The sequence below is a fragment of the Phacochoerus africanus genome, chromosome 8 (assembly GCF_016906955.1).
Source record: "Phacochoerus africanus isolate WHEZ1 chromosome 8, ROS_Pafr_v1, whole genome shotgun sequence".
Classification (NCBI taxonomy): domain Eukaryota; kingdom Metazoa; phylum Chordata; class Mammalia; order Artiodactyla; family Suidae; genus Phacochoerus; species Phacochoerus africanus.
This window is the reverse complement of record NC_062551.1, coordinates 20,021,015-20,037,793: the sequence shown is the minus strand read 5'-3', so window position 1 is coordinate 20,037,793 and position 16,779 is coordinate 20,021,015. Positions and strand designations below refer to the sequence as shown.

The window sequence follows — 16,779 nt, the reverse complement described above, 5'->3', positions numbered from 1 at the left end:
GTAAGAAAATGAACTTAAGAGTTTGATCTTGGGTGATTACAAATGGGTTATCAGATTCCTGACTGTTCAGTGGTATAAAGTGGGGTGCAGGATAGTTCTCACACATTTCTGTAGCCTGATAGCTTACCTGGCCTTTAAATGCCAAGAAGAAGTACAGACCATTTGTCTCTTGTCAACTTTATGACAGGCCAGAAAAATGAGATCGTCCGATTGGGCTAGCATGATAAAATATGATGTGCCATGCTGATATCTAGAACTTTAGAAAAAAAACAGTGGGCACTTGAGAGTATACATGTCTTGTCCAGTGGTATGGACATTTAAAGAAAAGAAAAAACTCTACAGGCTAAATCAAACTAATGTATAGTCTCTTTGGCTACCAGTATATATAAGTTTATATTCCAGTGATATATATCCTTTCACGTGGGGGTTAAGGCAAAGTAAAGAAGGATAACTAGAGAGTGCTAGATCAATTATCTTCAGTATTTATGAGCTCTGTAATCTTTGTGCTCTATAGGTCCTTGGTATAGTAGTGGGAGTTCTCCTACAGGATCATGATGTTCGGCAAAGTGAATTTCAGCAGCTTCCCTACCATCGAATTTTTATTATGCTGCTCTTGGAACTCAATGCACCTGAGCATGTATTGGAAACCATTAATTTTCAGACACTTACAGCTTTCTGGTGAGTATTGTTGAGTATAATCCTGTCAGGGATTATTGTCTAGTGTCATAAAGTCTTAGAAGTAGAACTCTTATGGATTTGAGACAGAAGAGTTGATGGCATGCAGCTGGCATGTCTATTTAATTATATTCGTGTACTGTTTACTATATTTAAGTTGGATTATGCTTCTGACTAAGGTTTTCTTCTTTCAGCAACACATTCCACATCTTGAGGCCTACCAAAGCTCCTGGCTTTGTGTATGCTTGGCTTGAACTGATCTCCCATCGGATATTTATTGCAAGAATGCTAGCACATACGCCACAGCAGAAGGTGTGGCTGCAGTTTATCTCCTACAGATGAAGACTGTAACTACCTGGGGCTTATTAGCATTCCTCATTCAGTAGTAACTGTACTTCTTTCAGGCTTAGTTTTTAAGTTTAATGTGGTGTCAGGTCATGAAGAGAGACTTCACAAGTACTTGACTGCCTCTGTCTGAAAGCCATTCCAATGATTAGGGTACTGCTTCTTCAAGTCTGTTGTAAATCACCTTATGTCAGTCTCCTAAGGGCTTTTTAAAAAGCTGAAACCTTAGAGCCTCCGTAAGACAGCTGTATAAAACTCTGGAGTTCCCTGGTGACTGAGTAGGCTAAGGAAATAGCATTGTCCCTGCTGCGGCTCAGGACACTGATTGTGACTCAGGTTGCCTCTGTGGTACAAGTTCAGTCGCTGGCCCAGGAACTTCCACTTTTGCATGCCTTGGGCCAGGCCAAAAAAAAGTAAAATAATAGGAGTAGGTTTTGTTTGGTAAAGAAGTGCATTCCAGGAGGAGGAAAAATATATTAACTAAAACTACCCGAAAATGGACATAATCATAATATGGTGGCTTAAAATAGGATTTATGTTATATAAATTGGGTGCACTTACTTGCCAGGAGTTTTTGAGAATGGGAAAACAAAAGTTTGAGATCCAGGACTTGAAAGAAGGAATTATGAAAACAGACCTCCAGTTTCTCAGTTGCCTAGGTGTTTTGTGTTCTGCCTCAAATTTCCTTCTCCTGTTCAAAATTTTGCTACAGGTGCAAGAACCTGTATGTCCTCAAATTCCTAGAGCCAGTTTGTTTCAAATATCATTTCCCTCTCTGTCCGTAATTGTGCCTACTCTCTTTTAATGCCTTCAGCCTTTAAGAGAAGTACTAATGTCCATATTCTCTAGTTATATTACTAGGAAGATGATAATATTAAGTCACAATGTGGCTGCTTGGGCAACTTTTTTGGTGGCAGGATCTCAGCTGAGTATAATTATGACCCACTCATTGCTTTCTTTCAGGGATGGCCTATGTACGCACAGCTACTGATTGATTTATTCAAATATTTAGCGCCTTTCCTTAGAAATGTGGAACTCACGAAACCTATGCAAATCCTCTACAAGGTAATTAAATTCGAGTTATAAAATTAAAATAAAACTTAACACTTAAAAACTCAGAGCAGTTAAAAACATTTTGAGTGAGGCCTGATATTTGTATTTATTAAGTTTTTAAAGTATAACACATATCCAAGAAAGTACAAAAATCAAACATATTTGTGTAACCAGTACCTGATCATAAAGTATTCATGTGTTCAAATTTAATAGACACTACCAGTTTTACAAAATGTGTATACCAGGGGAGGGAGTATATTCTGTATACACAGTCATTTTATCTGAGTGTAATAGGTTTTGTGATAGGTTTTTTGATTTTCTTGCCCGTCACACTGGCCAGTAACCCCAGAACAGTGTTGAATAGAAGGTAGTGGTAATGGTTTCTCCTTAATGAACTTGAGGAACACTTTCAGTAGTTCGTTATTAACTATAATGTTTTTACAAATCTGTAGTTTTGTTTTGCAGATATCGTTATCTCATTAAAGAAATGCCATCCTAGTCAATTTTCTGGTAGTTTTAAAATCATTAAAATGGGTATTGAACTTTATTTTTTTTTTTTGGCATTCAAGATCATGTAACTTTTTTTGTTAATGTTATAAACCCTGTAATTTTCAAATGCTTAAAATGCCATTGCATTCATTGCTAAACCATTTGGTTGTGATATATCACTGATTTCCATTTCTGATATTTAGGATTTTTGTATAATTTTCATGTCGGGTTTTGGTACCAAGATATGCTAGTCTCTTCAAGAATTAGAAAATGGTCTCCCATTTTCTATTTTCTAAAGATTGTGAATAATGTTAATTTTTCCTTTAATATTTGTAAGGATTTGCCAACAAAGCCATCAAGGCCTGGGGTTTCTTTGTTGTTATAAAGGGGTATTCAGACTTTATTTTTTTGTTTGGGTTTTGGAAAGGTGTATTTTTAAAATGTGTACTCTATCGTTAAATCTTTTCACAAAACCAACTTTTAGTCTAGCTTTGATTTCCATTCCCCACCCCTATACTTTAAAATTGTTTAAATTGATTTCTGCTTTTCTACTTTGTTTTTTATTAGCTATGTCTTTTTCAGTTTCTATGTACACATATTTTGCTTTTTGTCTTTTTTTACGTAGGTTAAATTCATAATAGTAAAAAATGTCACTCCCGTTTTCTTACTGTGGAAACAGCCAATGTTTTTCTTGTTTTTTTAAAAAATAGGGCACTTTAAGGGTGCTGCTGGTTCTTTTGCATGATTTCCCTGAGTTCCTTTGTGATTACCATTATGGATTCTGTGATGTGATCCCACCTAATTGTATCCAGCTAAGAAATCTGATCCTGAGTGCCTTCCCAAGAAACATGAGGCTCCCAGACCCGTTCACTCCTAATCTGAAGGTAAAGTTCCAAACAGTTACAGGGAAAAAAAGTTATGTCTTAATATTTTAGTCCTTTCTCTGGTAAGTGGGCCAGTACCCTCCCCAGCAAACATAGATACATGTATGTTATTTGTTAGGCAAAAGGTGCTCTCTTAGTAACAGTCACGTTATTAAGCCTGATCAGGTATGATAACGCTAGGAGTTCCTATTGTGGCCCAGCGGCTTAGGAACCTAATATCTGTGAGGATGAGGGTTTGATCCCTGACCTTGCTCAGTGGGTTATGGATTCAGTGCTGCTGCAAGCTGCAGTGTAGGCTGCAGATTTGACTTGGATCTGGCATTGCTGTGGCTGTGGTGTAGGCTGGCACTGCAGTTCTGGTTCGATCCCTAGCTTAGGAACTTCCACATGCTGCAGGTGCGGCCTTCAAAGGGGGAACAAAGAATTATGATAATGCTGCTAAATATTGGTTCACAGTATTTGTCTAGTTGCTATTTTCAATTTCTATACACAATTTAGTCCCATTTATGGAACCTCAACCTTAATGTTGGGTTAGTCATTTGGTGGCAGTCCCAGTGGCACAGAGTTGCAGAGTAGACACTTGTATAACACTATATTTCACAGGTGCTTTGGATGTGTGCACTTGTTTTGTTTGAATTGTCAAAGTAAAGTTGAGAAGGGACTGTTCAAAAATCACACCACACAGGAGTTCTCTTATGGCACAGTGGGTTAAGGATCTGGTGTTGCTATTGCAGCGGATTGGGTTGCTACTGTGGCATGTGTTTGATTCCTGGCCTGGGAACTTCCACTTGCCACAGATGTGCCTCTACCCCGCATCACACCACACTGACAGTGACTACTGGAATTTTAATGTATTTTTTACTTTTTTTGGGTCTTTTGTCTTTTTAGGGCTGCACCTGTGGCATATGGAGGTTCCTGGGCTAGGGGTCAGTTTGCAGCTGTAGCTGTTGGCCTACACCACAGCCACAGCAACTCGGGATCCAAGCCGTCTAACAGCACAGCTCACGGCAATGCCCGGATCTTTAACCCACTGAGCAAGGCCAGGGGTCAAACCCATATCCTCATGGATACTAGTTGGGTTTGTTAACCACTGAGCCATGACGGGAACTCCTTTTTTTTTTCCCCTTAAACATGCCTTTCTTTCTTTTTTTTTGTCTTTTGAGGGCCTCTCCTGCGGCATATGGAGGTTCCCAGGCTAGAGGACGAATCGGCGCTGTAGCCACGGACCTACACCAGAGCCACAGCAACGTGGGATCCAAGCCGCGTCTGCGACCTATACCACAGCTCACGGCAATGCTGGATCCTTAACCCACTGAGCAAGGCCAGGGATTGAACCCACAACCTCATGGTTCCTCGTCAGATTCGTTAACCACTGAGGCACGATGGGAACTCCACCTTTCTTTTTTTTAAAGTGGCACGTATCATGTCTTGTTCTGTTAGGGCATCTTTCCAAAGGCTAGGGCTCTTGGTGAGTGAGGAATCTCATTCTGTACTCTTATTTGAAATCCAAGTCCAGGAGAAAAACAGTTAGTGGTGTAAACTAGACCTCTCCACAGAAAATAGCTATCCTGTGTTAAGAAAGATAACATAGTATAGAATGAGAGATTACTAATCACTTTATATGTAGATTCGTCTAATTAAAGTTTGTTAATAAAAAGCAGCAGCTCTTTAAGATGTTTATAAAGTATATAGTTTTAGAAACAGTTCTACCATTTTCCAGAATAGATACAATTTGCTGTTAAGTCTTGCAAATGCTTCTGGATATGATTATTCCATTTGTCTGTGGCAGGTGGATATGTTGAGTGAAATTAACATTGCACCCCGGATTCTCACCAATTTCACTGGAGTGATGCCACCTCAGTTCAAAAAGGATTTGGATTCCTATCTTAAAACTCGATCACCCGTCACTTTTCTGTCTGATCTGCGTAGCAACCTACAGGTTAATTGGTTTGTCTTAAACTCTCCATCTTTCATGTATGCACAGTCTTGTGCCCAGACTCTTTGAAGTTAGTCTTTTCAACTTCATTTAAAGGTTTTAAAGCACATTGTCTCTTTTACTGGCTGGTAAGAAAAACTGGATTATACATTTTACTAGTTGATTTTGCCAATGATGCAAAACTATAGCCTTGGAAGAGGCAACCAGGGAAATGGAGTGATTTTCTTTAAGAATTGATTGCTGATATTCATTCCCATAACTCCAAGACTTATAAATAAACAGACTCTGGTTGTTTTCTGTATAGAAAATGACTTGAGGTTGTATCATCTTTCCAGTCTTTCCATACCAAGAAAATACATTTTTTTTCTCCTCTCTGAATCCTTTTTTATAATTGAGATAGTGCATATTTTGACTCTATAAACTTTTTTGCTGATAACTGTTAAAACTCTGGCTTTTCAAGGGAAATCATTTTTCTGTTTTTGATAAAACCACATTTTGGGCAGCTGTGTATTTGTTCAGTAACTTCACAGATTCAAGCAAATATCTAAAATTTAAGCCACAAATATTGGGAGTTCAGCTTTTCTACGAAAGGCATAAAAAAGAAAGGGTTTTTAGAATTGGTGCCTGAATTAATCCTCTGTGAGAATAAGTCAGCTTTCTGTTTTGTTCATTTAGGTATCCAATGAGCCTGGCAATCGCTACAACCTCCAGCTCATTAATGCACTGGTGCTCTATGTAGGGACTCAGGCCATTGCACACATCCACAACAAGGGTAGCACGCCTTCAATGAGCACGATCACCCACTCGGCTCACATGGACATCTTCCAGAACCTGGCTGTGGACTTGGACACTGAAGGTAGGTGAAGCTAGCCAGTCCTGAGTCATGTTCTCTGCCCTTGTCACAATCTGGTCCTAAAAATACTTTAAGCCACAATAGACAATGTTCCGTCAATATGGTTATGGGACTGGCTAGCCATTTTATCTTTTTTATTGTTGTTCTTTTCAGGCCCTCATCTGCAGCATATGGAGGTTCCCAGGCTAGAGGTCTTATCGAAGCTGTAGGTCGAATCGGACCTATACCACAGCTACGGCAACACCAAGATCCTTAACCCAATGAACAAGGCCAGGGATCGAACCTGCATCCTCAGAATGGATCCTGGTCAGATTCATTTCCACTGAGCCACAATGCTCATTTGTGGAAATAAATGATGGAAACGAATCTGATTCATTTCCACTGAGCATTGTGGCTCAGTGGAAATGAATCACACTCCATCATTTTATCTTTAATTGGATAGTATCTGCTCAATACAGAAAACACAGGAAACATAAAGGAAAGAATACTTAGCACCTCAGTTAATATTTCAGTGTGTATGTGAAAATAAACATGTTCTGGGAGTTCCCGTCGTGGCTCAGTGGTTAACGAATCTGACTAGGAACCATGAGGTTGTGGGTGTGATCCCTGGCCTCGCTCAGTGGTTTAAGGATCTGATGTTGCGTGAGCTGTGGTATAGATTGCAGACAGGGCTCAGATCTCCCACTGCTGTGGCTCTGGCGTAGGCTGGCAGCTACAGCTCTGATTTGACCCCCAGCCTGGGAACCTCTGTATGCTGAGGGAGTAGCCCTAGAAAAAGCAAAAAGACAAAAAACAAACATGTTCTTTTAAAATAGGCTGATGTTACTTGTTTTGTTAGCCTATTATTCCAGCATTTATTGGTGCCTCTTTGCCAAGCAGTATGTTAACTATTAGGTGTAAAAAGATTAATGAATAGGACTTCTTTACCTGCTCTACAAAAAAATTCACAGTATAATTCCTATTGTAGGTTGCATCATGCCTGGTTGAACTACATTTTATTTATTTATTTTTCCTTTTTAGGGCTGCACCCATGGCATATGGAGGTCCCCAAGCTAGGGGTTGAATCGGCGCTGCAGCCACTGGCCTACACCATGATCACAGCAATGCTAGATCTGAGCTGCATCTGTGACCTACACCACAACTCATGGCAATGCCAGATCCTTAACCCACTGAGTGAGGTGAGGGATTGAAACTGTGTCCTCATGGTTCCTAGTCAGATTCGTTTCCACTGTGCCACAATGGGAACTCCAAATTGAACTACATCTTTTGGTGTTCTGGATTCATTGTTGTATTTAAGAGACCCTAGTAGATGATGACCAACTGAGCTATACAATCCTGCCCCCCTTTTTTTTTTTTTTTGGCTACTGTGTGGCATGTGGCGTTCCCAGGCCAGAGATCAGATCTGAGCTGTAGTTTTGGCAGTGCCAGATCCTTAACACATTGCACTAAGCTGGGGATCAAACCTGCATCTCAGCACTTTATTTTTTTTTGCTTTTTAGGGCTGCACCCGTCGAATATGGAGGTTCCCAGGCTAGGGTCAAATCAGAGCTACAACTGCCAGCCTACGCCACAACCACAGCAACACAGATTCTGAGTGAGCTGTGTCTTGGACCTACAGCAAAGCTCACACAGCAACACTGGATCTTTAACCCACTGAGTGAGGTCAGGGATGAACCTTGTATTCAGTCAGTATTCTCAGGGATACTAGTTGGATTCTTTCTGCTGCGCCACAACGGGAACTCCTAATCCTGCTTATTTAAACTAAACACATGTATTTTATAAGGATGCCTACTTTTAACTTTGCTATAGACTCTTGAGAAGCTAGTTTTTAAGCTAATCACTTGTCTATAGGAGGAGGGGTTTTGAGACAGCTTAAAGTCAAGGTTTAACATAATTGAATACCATTATGTCCAGAGCACAACAAAAAAAGAGGGTAGGCTTTAAGGAAGTGTTAAAGCTCATTCTAATAGACTTACAAACCTAATTATAAGCAGAGGCAGACAACTAAGTCCAATTAAGGTAATTTTATTACAATATAGTTTTCAACTAGCACTTCTCAAGTATACCCCTTGGGGGTAATCCCTAAGACCCTTACAGAACAGCTGTGAAGTCAGAACTATTTTCATAGTAATAAATTTGCCTGTTTTCACACTCAGTTTTGTCACAAGTGTACAGTGGAGCTTTCCAGAGGCCACATGAAATACCACACTGGAACAGATGGGAACACAAGGACAGAAATGAGAATCCAGCAGAATGTAAAACAATGACACCTCTTCATTAAGTTTTTTTGGGACAATGCTTATTTTTTAAAATAATTTTCTTAAAATTTTTCTAATGTGAAAAACAATGAAGTAAATGATTTTCCTCTGATACTGGTCTTTAAGAGCAAATTTTTGTTAAGCTGAAATTTAATTTCTAGGTCGGTATCTCTTCTTGAATGCAATTGCAAATCAGCTGCGGTACCCAAATAGCCACACTCACTACTTCAGCTGCACAATGCTGTACCTTTTTGCAGAGGCCAACACTGAAGCTATCCAAGAACAGATCACAAGGTAAGAGAGAAGTCTGTTTCCCAGAGACTTCTAAGTGGAGCCTCTTCTTCCCCTTTATTATGAATTGAGTGTTTTGCATTCAGGTTCACTGAGCATCTTTTACTTGTTAAAACAGCTGTGAACAAAGTAAGTAGAGAACTACTAATAATTGCTGAAACAAAAAATTTTCAACAGAAGGGGCCAACATTTGATAGGTCAAGACTTTTTCTCTCCGGTGGTGGTGTCAGCATTTTTAACCAGAGTCCTGAATCATAAAGGCCTTTCAAAGGCCATGTTCAAGAGCTTATATTTGTCGTGATTACCTCTAAGTTGAAAGGTTTTAAGCAGGAGAAATAACAAGATTATACGTATTCCTAACAATAATCAGGAATCTGTTTTAGACTGTTTGTACTATATATAGCATTGGAGATCAGGAAATGGGTACATTCTAATAAGAGATATATACACAAACATTAAAAACTAGACCAGCGAGTTCCCTGGCTTAGCAGGAAAGGCTCTGGCGTTGTCACTGCTGTGGCTTAGATTCAGTCTTTGGAACTTCAACATGCCACAAGCGTGGCAAAAAAAAACCCAAAAAAACTAGACCAGTCTTCTTAAACTTGCCTCTTCGCCTAATAGTAGTTTCTGATTATTAGATACAGAGTATTCCTTAGGTTTATATACCAAAAACTCTAACTAGTATTGTATTATTAGATCTTTAGATGATAAAGGGTTATTTTGTGATTATACATAATGAACTTCCTTGTACTTATTTTGTTCTTGTGCTTTATTAGGTCCTTAGGATAAGTTTAGAAGTACAGTTGGTAGATCAAAGAATGTGAACATTTAAGCCAGTTCTAACTGTACCATTCAGAATTACCCCACCTAGTTTATACATGTACTAATGGTATTAGAATTTAGTTTCCTGTTTACTCTCATTGTATGTTCCTTAACTGATTACACCTTCTGTGTGCCATGTAAATTATTATTATTCTTTGTCAATAATTATTGACACTATTATTCTTTCCTTTAGTCAGTAATGGGAATAGGTGGGATTCAAACCCATGTTATGTAATTCTAGAATCTCACTGCATTAAACATGTATGTATTAATCCACCTGTCTTTTGTAAAGCTAACAACTTCTGCATGTAGTGTAATAATCAGGGAGAAGAGTTAGGAAAAAGAATAATGGGGAAGTGGTGGTGAATTTCTGTATTTCTCTGTGTATTAACGCTCTTCTTTCCCTTCTCTAGGGTTCTTTTGGAACGGTTGATTGTAAATAGGCCACATCCTTGGGGTCTTCTTATTACCTTCATTGAGCTGATTAAAAACCCAGCGTTCAAGTTCTGGAACCATGAGTTTGTACACTGTGCCCCAGAAATTGAAAAGTGAGTTAAAAGTTAATGAGAGTCATTCGATGGCTTCAGTTTGCATGGGTGATTAAGAAGGCAAAGGTGAACTTTTCTCACAAACCTGTAACTGTTTCTATTCTTTAGGTTATTCCAGTCGGTCGCGCAGTGCTGCATGGGACAGAAGCAGGCTCAGCAAGTAATGGAAGGGACAGGTGCCAGTTAGATGGAACCGCATCTCTGTTGCAAATGTGTCAGCCTGGAAGTCCCACTCTACCAAGTTGCTAAACTGGCTGAAGATCCTTTCGGCTCTTCCTGATTTTCCCAGCCCTTTGGTTCTCGGGTATCTGTCCCAATTACTGTTTGGGTCAGCTTCCTGTCTATGTGGGCACGTTCCAAAGTTTAAATGCATTTTTTTGACTCTTGGCCAAAATTTAGAAGATGCTGTGAATATCATTTTGAACTTGTGTAAATATATGAAAGAGAAAACCTTTGTCTGGAACTTCTTGGGTTCGTGCAAGTAGATAAACTGGTACCTGCCCAGCCTATAATTGAAGAGGCTGCTGATGCCATTTACTTGGTCTGGGGAGGGTATAGCTCCAGGTCTTCTGACATTCCAGGTGTCCCAAAGAATAGCAAAAAAGCCACTTGAAATATTATGTAACTTATTTTTTTTTAATGTAGATGGGGACCTCGATAATCACAGAGTTTAAAATGTGATTGTGTAGAATTTGGTATGCCAGCAAACATGGGAAGAGCTCACAATTGAGATCCCATGGGTTTTTGTTCTGCCTCTTCCCCCAACCGAAAGCTGGCTGGGAGAGCATCATCTTCACATTTCTGCTGGAGAACATATTATACCCCCTTGAGCCCTGTGAGACACCTCTTTTTCTAAAGGGAAGCCAGACCAGGCCTAACCCGCCCCCCACCTCCTGATTACTTATAAACTCGGGGGAGAAAAATCAAACAGTATGAATTGCCCTCCCCCATTATCCCAACGAATGGCCATACAGGCCAAGCTGAACAACAACAAAGTCCAAAGGACCAATACAACCCCTTTTGTAAGGACTCTGTATGTTTTGTAAATGTATTGGTCCATGTGTTGTATTTTTTAGGCTTTCTAATTCTTGGGCTTTAGCTTCCCTACTTCCTGTATGTGTATGCATACTGTAGTCAAATTATTAAAGTCATGACACACACACATGAGTCCACCGTGCCTTTCTCAGTAGCAGCCAGTGCTGGTGGTGAGGAGGAAAGTGGACAGCCCAGCCTTCCCACTGGGGCCTTTGGGAAACACCAACTTTTCCTGAAGGGTAGCTTTTCCCACTACCAACCAATCTGGCATATTTAAACAAGGAAGTGACTGCAAAGTATTTTCCTTTCCAACAGTGAAAAATAATTGGAGCAGGTTTGTAAATGGGTAAACAATTTCAAAAGTGCTCCCTTAAAAAAATATCCTTTACCCTCAAAATTTTTAAAAAGTATAAAGTACGTATTTAAAAAATTTTAAATACGTACTTTATAACTTAACCCACTTGTAATATACCTTACCTTTCATGACTGTCAAGTTTTATGGCTAAAGAGGACAGAAAGGTTCAAGACTAAATGGAAGAAATCTGGAGTTCCCACTGTTGGTGCAGTGGGTTAAGAACCTGACTACAGTTGCTTAGGCTGCTATGGAGACATGGGTTTGATCCCTGGTCTGGTGCAGGGTTAAGGATCTGGCATTGCCAACAGCTGTAGCATAGGCTGCAGCCGTAGATTCAATCCCCGGCCCAGGAATTTCATATTTTGTGGGTACAGCCAAAAATAAAAATGAAAATACAAACCTTACATGGGGGCTTGACGGTCATTGGTGTCTTAAGGGCGAGTTGTGCCATCTAGGCTGCTATGGAATTAAGACAATTGCTCAGAGTCCCAGTAACAGCTTTTTAAAGCCTCCAGCAGGAAAAAGTTTTGGAAAGTGACTTGCTCAAAAGGCAGACTTGGATTTGAACCATGTTTTTTTAACTGTGTCAAAACCCATGTTATTAAATACTAGACAACAACAAAACCCATCACTGGTTCAAACTGAGAACAAAACAGCTATAAAACTTATTCCTACGTCTACTGCTCCCGACCCTTAAGCACATCACTCTTACCTTGGAGTTCTTCCCAGACAACAACTTTGCTACTTTTCCTTTTGGCATTTAATACAAAAAGCAAAGCAAAAGGCCCTAATTTTTCTTCTTTTCAAGCATCACTGAGTATCAGCTTAGATGATAAAGTTCTTCTGGATGCTCCTTCAGGCAACAGCAAAGCTGCTAACTTGTCAGTTCCAACAACTGGTGTAAGATCATCTTCTGACCATAACGAACCTGTAAGGCTTGCTGTTCCCTCCAGCTTAGTTTGGCGTAGACCTCTTTATTACTGATTAAGTCTTCCTCACTTTTCAAGTCTGTGGCATAGGATTGCAGGGTTAACAAAACACTGTTCCGAAGAAGCTGTCTCCATGATGCTCTGAGTTTGGGAATGTTTGTGATTGTCAGACTGTCTTCTTCCCTTTTATCATCTCCCCATCCATCCTGGTCTTTAAACTCTCTGAACTCCTCAGCAGGCATGCACAGTACCTAGAAACAACCATGGGACCCTTTAAATAGGACGTAATAGAGAAGCCAGCGTAGTTATTCCTGCTATGGTGCACTGGGTTAATGCAGCAACTGGGGTCACTGCTGGTTTGAGCCCTGGCCCAGCACTATGGGTTAAATGATCTGGCATTGCTGCAGCTATGGCTCAGATTTGATCCCTGGCCTGGAAACTTGCACATGCTGTTGGTGAGGCCATTTTTTTAGGGCCACACCTGCGGCATATGGAAGTTCTCAGGCCAGGGGTCTAATCACGGCTACAGCTGCTGGGCTATACTATGGCCACAGCAACTCAGGACCTGAGCCTCGCCTGCGACTTAAACCACAGCTCACAGGAATGGCTGATCCTTAACCCACTGAGCAAGGTCGGGATTTGGTTCCTGTAGGTAGAAAACCTGAGTCCTGATGGATACTAGTGGACTTCCTTTCCGCTGAGCCACAACAGCAACTCCTGGGTGTGGCCATTTAAAAAAGAAAGGAAGCCAATTTCTCCTGGTAGCACTTAAGTGTCCTCTCCCTCCATCCCACCTTTCCTCTCATCTGGCTCTAAATACTTTAGCCATTTTGAGCATTAAACAGCATTCTGAGCCCTTTACCTTGAGTGTGGTGGTCAGTTCCTCTTCGGTCAGCACCTCCTCCCGCCCAATCACAAAGGCTCCCTCTTCCCCTACCATCTCCAGTTTGCATAAGAAATCCCAGCGTTCATACAGTAGGAGCCGTTCAGCTTCAATTTTGGTTCCTGTAGGTAGAAAAGCATGAGTGTGCAAGTCTCATGCCCAAGAGCTTATTTCTCCTTAGTCTACCACTTTACAAAAAAAGGGGCAACTGCTATTTGGCAGAGCAGCTGGGGCAGGGATGGAGACACATTAGACCAGTGTCCAATGTCTAATCACTCACCTTGTAATGCTGCCTCACGAACTGTCACCATCTGAATATCAGCTGTGTCATCCTTGTTGTCAGGATATGGTTCAACAAAACCGTACATGTGGATCAGTTGCCAATTAGCCATTTGCCCGTAAGTGTTGAAAATCTCATGGCCTTTAGGAATGGACTGAGTGGCCACCATCCGGAGACAATTCTGGGGTGGAAGGGAGAAGCTGGGGCCAGGCCCTTCCCAGGCCAGCCCCACGAAGATTACTTCCCTCTTTAGAAAAGCCTCCAGCAGGTATATATAGTTCAGCAATGAGACTGACACTATACCTACCAACATTCTACCTGTAATTCCTTCCTGTTAAGATCCTGTACTGTAGAATGAGAGGGGTGAGGCTTATAAAGGTCAAAGGTCAGACCAAAGTTCTGGTAGGTGAAATCTATTCATGCACCTCCAGCACTAAAAGGCTGCTACCTATAAAACAATTAGGAGTTCCCATTGTGGCAATTAATATCCATGAGGATGTGGGTTCGACCCCTGGCCTCACTCAGTGGGTTAAAGAATCTGGCGGTGCATCAACTGCATGTAGGTCACAGATGCAGCTCAAATCTGGCGTTGCTGTGGCTTGTGAAGGCCTGCAGCTCCAGTTCCACCCCTAGCCTGGGAACTTCCATATGCCTCAGGGAAGCCTTTAAAAAAAATTTTTTTTTCCCCCAACACAAAGTACACACAGCAAGTGGAGACAAGGATTTAAAAATAACAGCTGGGAGTTCCCGTCGTGGCGCAGTGGTTAACGAATCCGACTAGGAACCATGAGGTTGCGGGTTCGGTCCCTGCCCTTGCTCAGTGGGTTAAGGATCCGGCGTTGCCGTGAGCTGTGGTGTAGGTTGCAGACGTGGCTTGGATCCCGCGTTGCTGTGGCTCTGGCGTAGGCCGGTGGCTACAGCTCAGATTCGACCCCTAGCCTGGGAACCTCCATATGCCGGGGCAGTGGCCCAAGAAATAGCAAAAAAAAGACAAAATAAAAAAATTTTAAAAATAAATAAATAAAAATAAAAATAACAGCTATTTCCTAATTTTTAATTCCTAAACTCAGATCTTTCATTAACTTTCCATTTAGCAGACAAGTGATAGAAACACAGCCCTGGTGGAGGTTCCCTGTGGCATAGCGGGTTAATCTGGCCTTGTCACAGTGGCTAGGGTTGCGTGCTATGGTGCAGATTTAATCCCTGGCCCAGAAAAAATAAACAAACACAGCCCTGATATCTTAAACTTCTGACTTAAAACATACCCTCTCTTCCTGGGAAGTACTGACACTAGCTGTTCCAGACTGCTGTCCAGAGGGCCTCAAAACAATCTTGGCTTACTGGCACTGCACAAAACAACCAGCATCAAATGATGGTGTATTGTTTATCAGAGGCTTAACCCCAACTGTCTTTGAGATGTTCTGTGTTCAAACGCTCTCAAAGTACACAGAGGAGGAGCTAATTTCACCTACCCATTTTTAGTATGAGAATGGAGCCCATTTAATTTAGCTCAACTGCCAGGTCAGCATAAGCAGCACACTGGTTTTGCATCAAATGCCCAATCATCAATGCACGCAAGAACAAGAACTGGGAGGTATCCACTCACTGGAGAATACTCTAGATTGGCATTGTGATTGGCTAAGTGGTTTAGTATGTCTGCAGCAGGCACCATCAAAGGGGAGTTTGGTTCCTTTTCATCTTCTTCCTCCAGTGGTTCCTGAAAGCTGCCACAGAGAGAACTTTGCTAAAGCCCAGTGCAGGGGTGAGAGACCAGCTGGGGCTCACTGTTCTGTCCCCTCTCCTCCCTCAATAAAGTTCTAAAGAGGTTCTTTTCAAGGCTCTGCTCACTGACCTGTAGGCCATCACAAGAGCCACAAGCTGGTGGTAGAGTTCCAGAGAGCGAACCCTGGGGCTGAAAAGATCAGGGTGGGCTTCCATGAAGGGCAGCACGATGGAATAATACTCGCTGCGGATGTTGGCCAAGTCCTTCTCCACGGCCTCAGGAACGCCTGTGCCCTGCAGCAATCGCCGACGCTCCTCCTCTGGCCTGCAGTGACACCCCCACCCAGGTTCTTCATACACTAGCAGCTTGGGAACCTCGTTCCAAGGGCAGGGTGATTCCAGCCAGGTTACGGTTCTGGCGCTCCCCGGATCTCCCCTACGGCTCTCACCAGAACATGGGGTGCTCCAAGCGGCCCAGCTCGGGCCAGAGCGCAAAGTAGGGACTCCAGGGCGAGGCCGGGGCCTGCAGCTCATGGAGCAACGCCAGCAGCAGCGGCACCCAGCCCGACTGGCTCTGCAGCGCGCCTCGCTCTGAAGGAAACACAGAAATCAGGGCCCTGGCCGGCCCCTCTGGCCCGCCTCGGTGTCCTACCCAAGCCAGCGTGCCCACCTCGCTCCAGCAGGCCGCTGATGGAGCAGGTGTGCTGTGACAGAACTGCGGCCCGCGGCACCACGAACAGCAGCTCCCCAGGCTGCACGCTCTCCCGGGCCACCATGCCGTAGCCGGCCACCGTGCCTTGCCGGCTCACCGCCACCTGAACAGGGGGAGCGACGGGTCAGAACTGGCCCGCGGCCCCGTCGCGCCCGCCTCCATCTCGCCACCCCCGCCACCCCCGCCCGCCCGCTCCACTCACCTTGGGGCTCAGCTCCAGGCCCACCCGCCGGCACCAACTCAGGAAGCCGGCCACCGGGGCCGGGTCGTCGCCGCCTGCAGGCCCCGCCACCTGAGATAAGCAAGCGCAGTGGCGTGGACCGGCCAAGGAGAGCTCGCTGGGGGCAGAGGAGCCGGCGACGCGCGCGGAGGGAAGGGCTGGGGTTGGGGGAGGGGCTGCGGAGAGGCGGCAAAGGACCCGCCGCAGGGCGCGGAGCCGAGTCCGGGCCAGCACTGCCGGCGAAGCGCGGTGAGGAAAGGTTGGCTCGCGCCCCCAGCCGCGACTTACCCGCCGGCGCTTCGCCCGGGTCGCCATGGTCCGCGGGCGCTGGCCCCAGCGACTCCCTACACCCGCGCGGGCGCTTCCGGGGGGGAGGGGGAAGGAGGCCTTTCTGGGGCGGGGCCTATGTCTCCGCCCCTGGACCACGTGATGTTCGTCTCGGCTTCCAAGCAGAAGATGAGTTAGGGTTTGCACCTGGTCACATCATTC

General features: G+C 43.3%; 2 protein-coding genes across 11 annotated transcripts in view; one reads left to right on the top strand and one right to left on the bottom strand.

Moving 5' to 3' along the window:
- The window catches only part of CNOT1 (CCR4-NOT transcription complex subunit 1), a 104,407-nt gene extending 93,803 nt beyond the window's left edge, over positions 1–10,604 (top strand). For 8 of the 9 annotated variants that reach the window (XM_047790786.1, XM_047790784.1, XM_047790780.1 and 5 more), the window contains 9 exons: positions 515–678; positions 870–987; positions 1,984–2,085; positions 3,273–3,446; positions 5,236–5,385; positions 6,058–6,238; positions 8,655–8,787; positions 10,020–10,154; positions 10,263–10,604. In XM_047790786.1, the coding sequence (XP_047646742.1) occupies positions 515–678; positions 870–987; positions 1,984–2,085; positions 3,273–3,446; positions 5,236–5,385; positions 6,058–6,238; positions 8,655–8,787; positions 10,020–10,154; positions 10,263–10,341 (1,236 nt within the window). In that variant the 3' untranslated portion in view covers positions 10,342–10,604. Of the gene's footprint in view, positions 1–514; positions 679–869; positions 1,023–1,983; positions 2,086–3,272; positions 3,447–5,235; positions 5,386–6,057; positions 6,239–8,654; positions 8,788–10,019; positions 10,155–10,262 lie in introns of those variants that run through there. The other variant, XM_047790787.1, reaches the window with a different exon arrangement.
- SETD6 (SET domain containing 6, protein lysine methyltransferase) lies at positions 8,245–16,647 on the bottom strand. Of its 2 annotated transcripts, XM_047790791.1 has the most exons (9): positions 16,579–16,620; positions 16,273–16,362; positions 16,029–16,173; positions 15,808–15,949; positions 15,489–15,683; positions 15,243–15,360; positions 13,637–13,817; positions 13,336–13,478; positions 8,245–12,724 (listed from the first exon to the last, which is right to left on the bottom strand). In XM_047790791.1, the coding sequence occupies exons 1-9, from the start codon at positions 16,603–16,605 to the stop codon at positions 12,419–12,421; spliced, it is 1,347 nt and encodes a 448-aa protein (XP_047646747.1). In that variant the 5' UTR covers positions 16,606–16,620; the 3' UTR covers positions 8,245–12,418. The 2 variants fall into 2 exon arrangements, with proteins under 2 accessions (XP_047646747.1, XP_047646746.1); XM_047790790.1 differs by having other exon boundaries at positions 16,273–16,647.
- Positions 16,648–16,779: the final 132 nt, after the last annotated feature.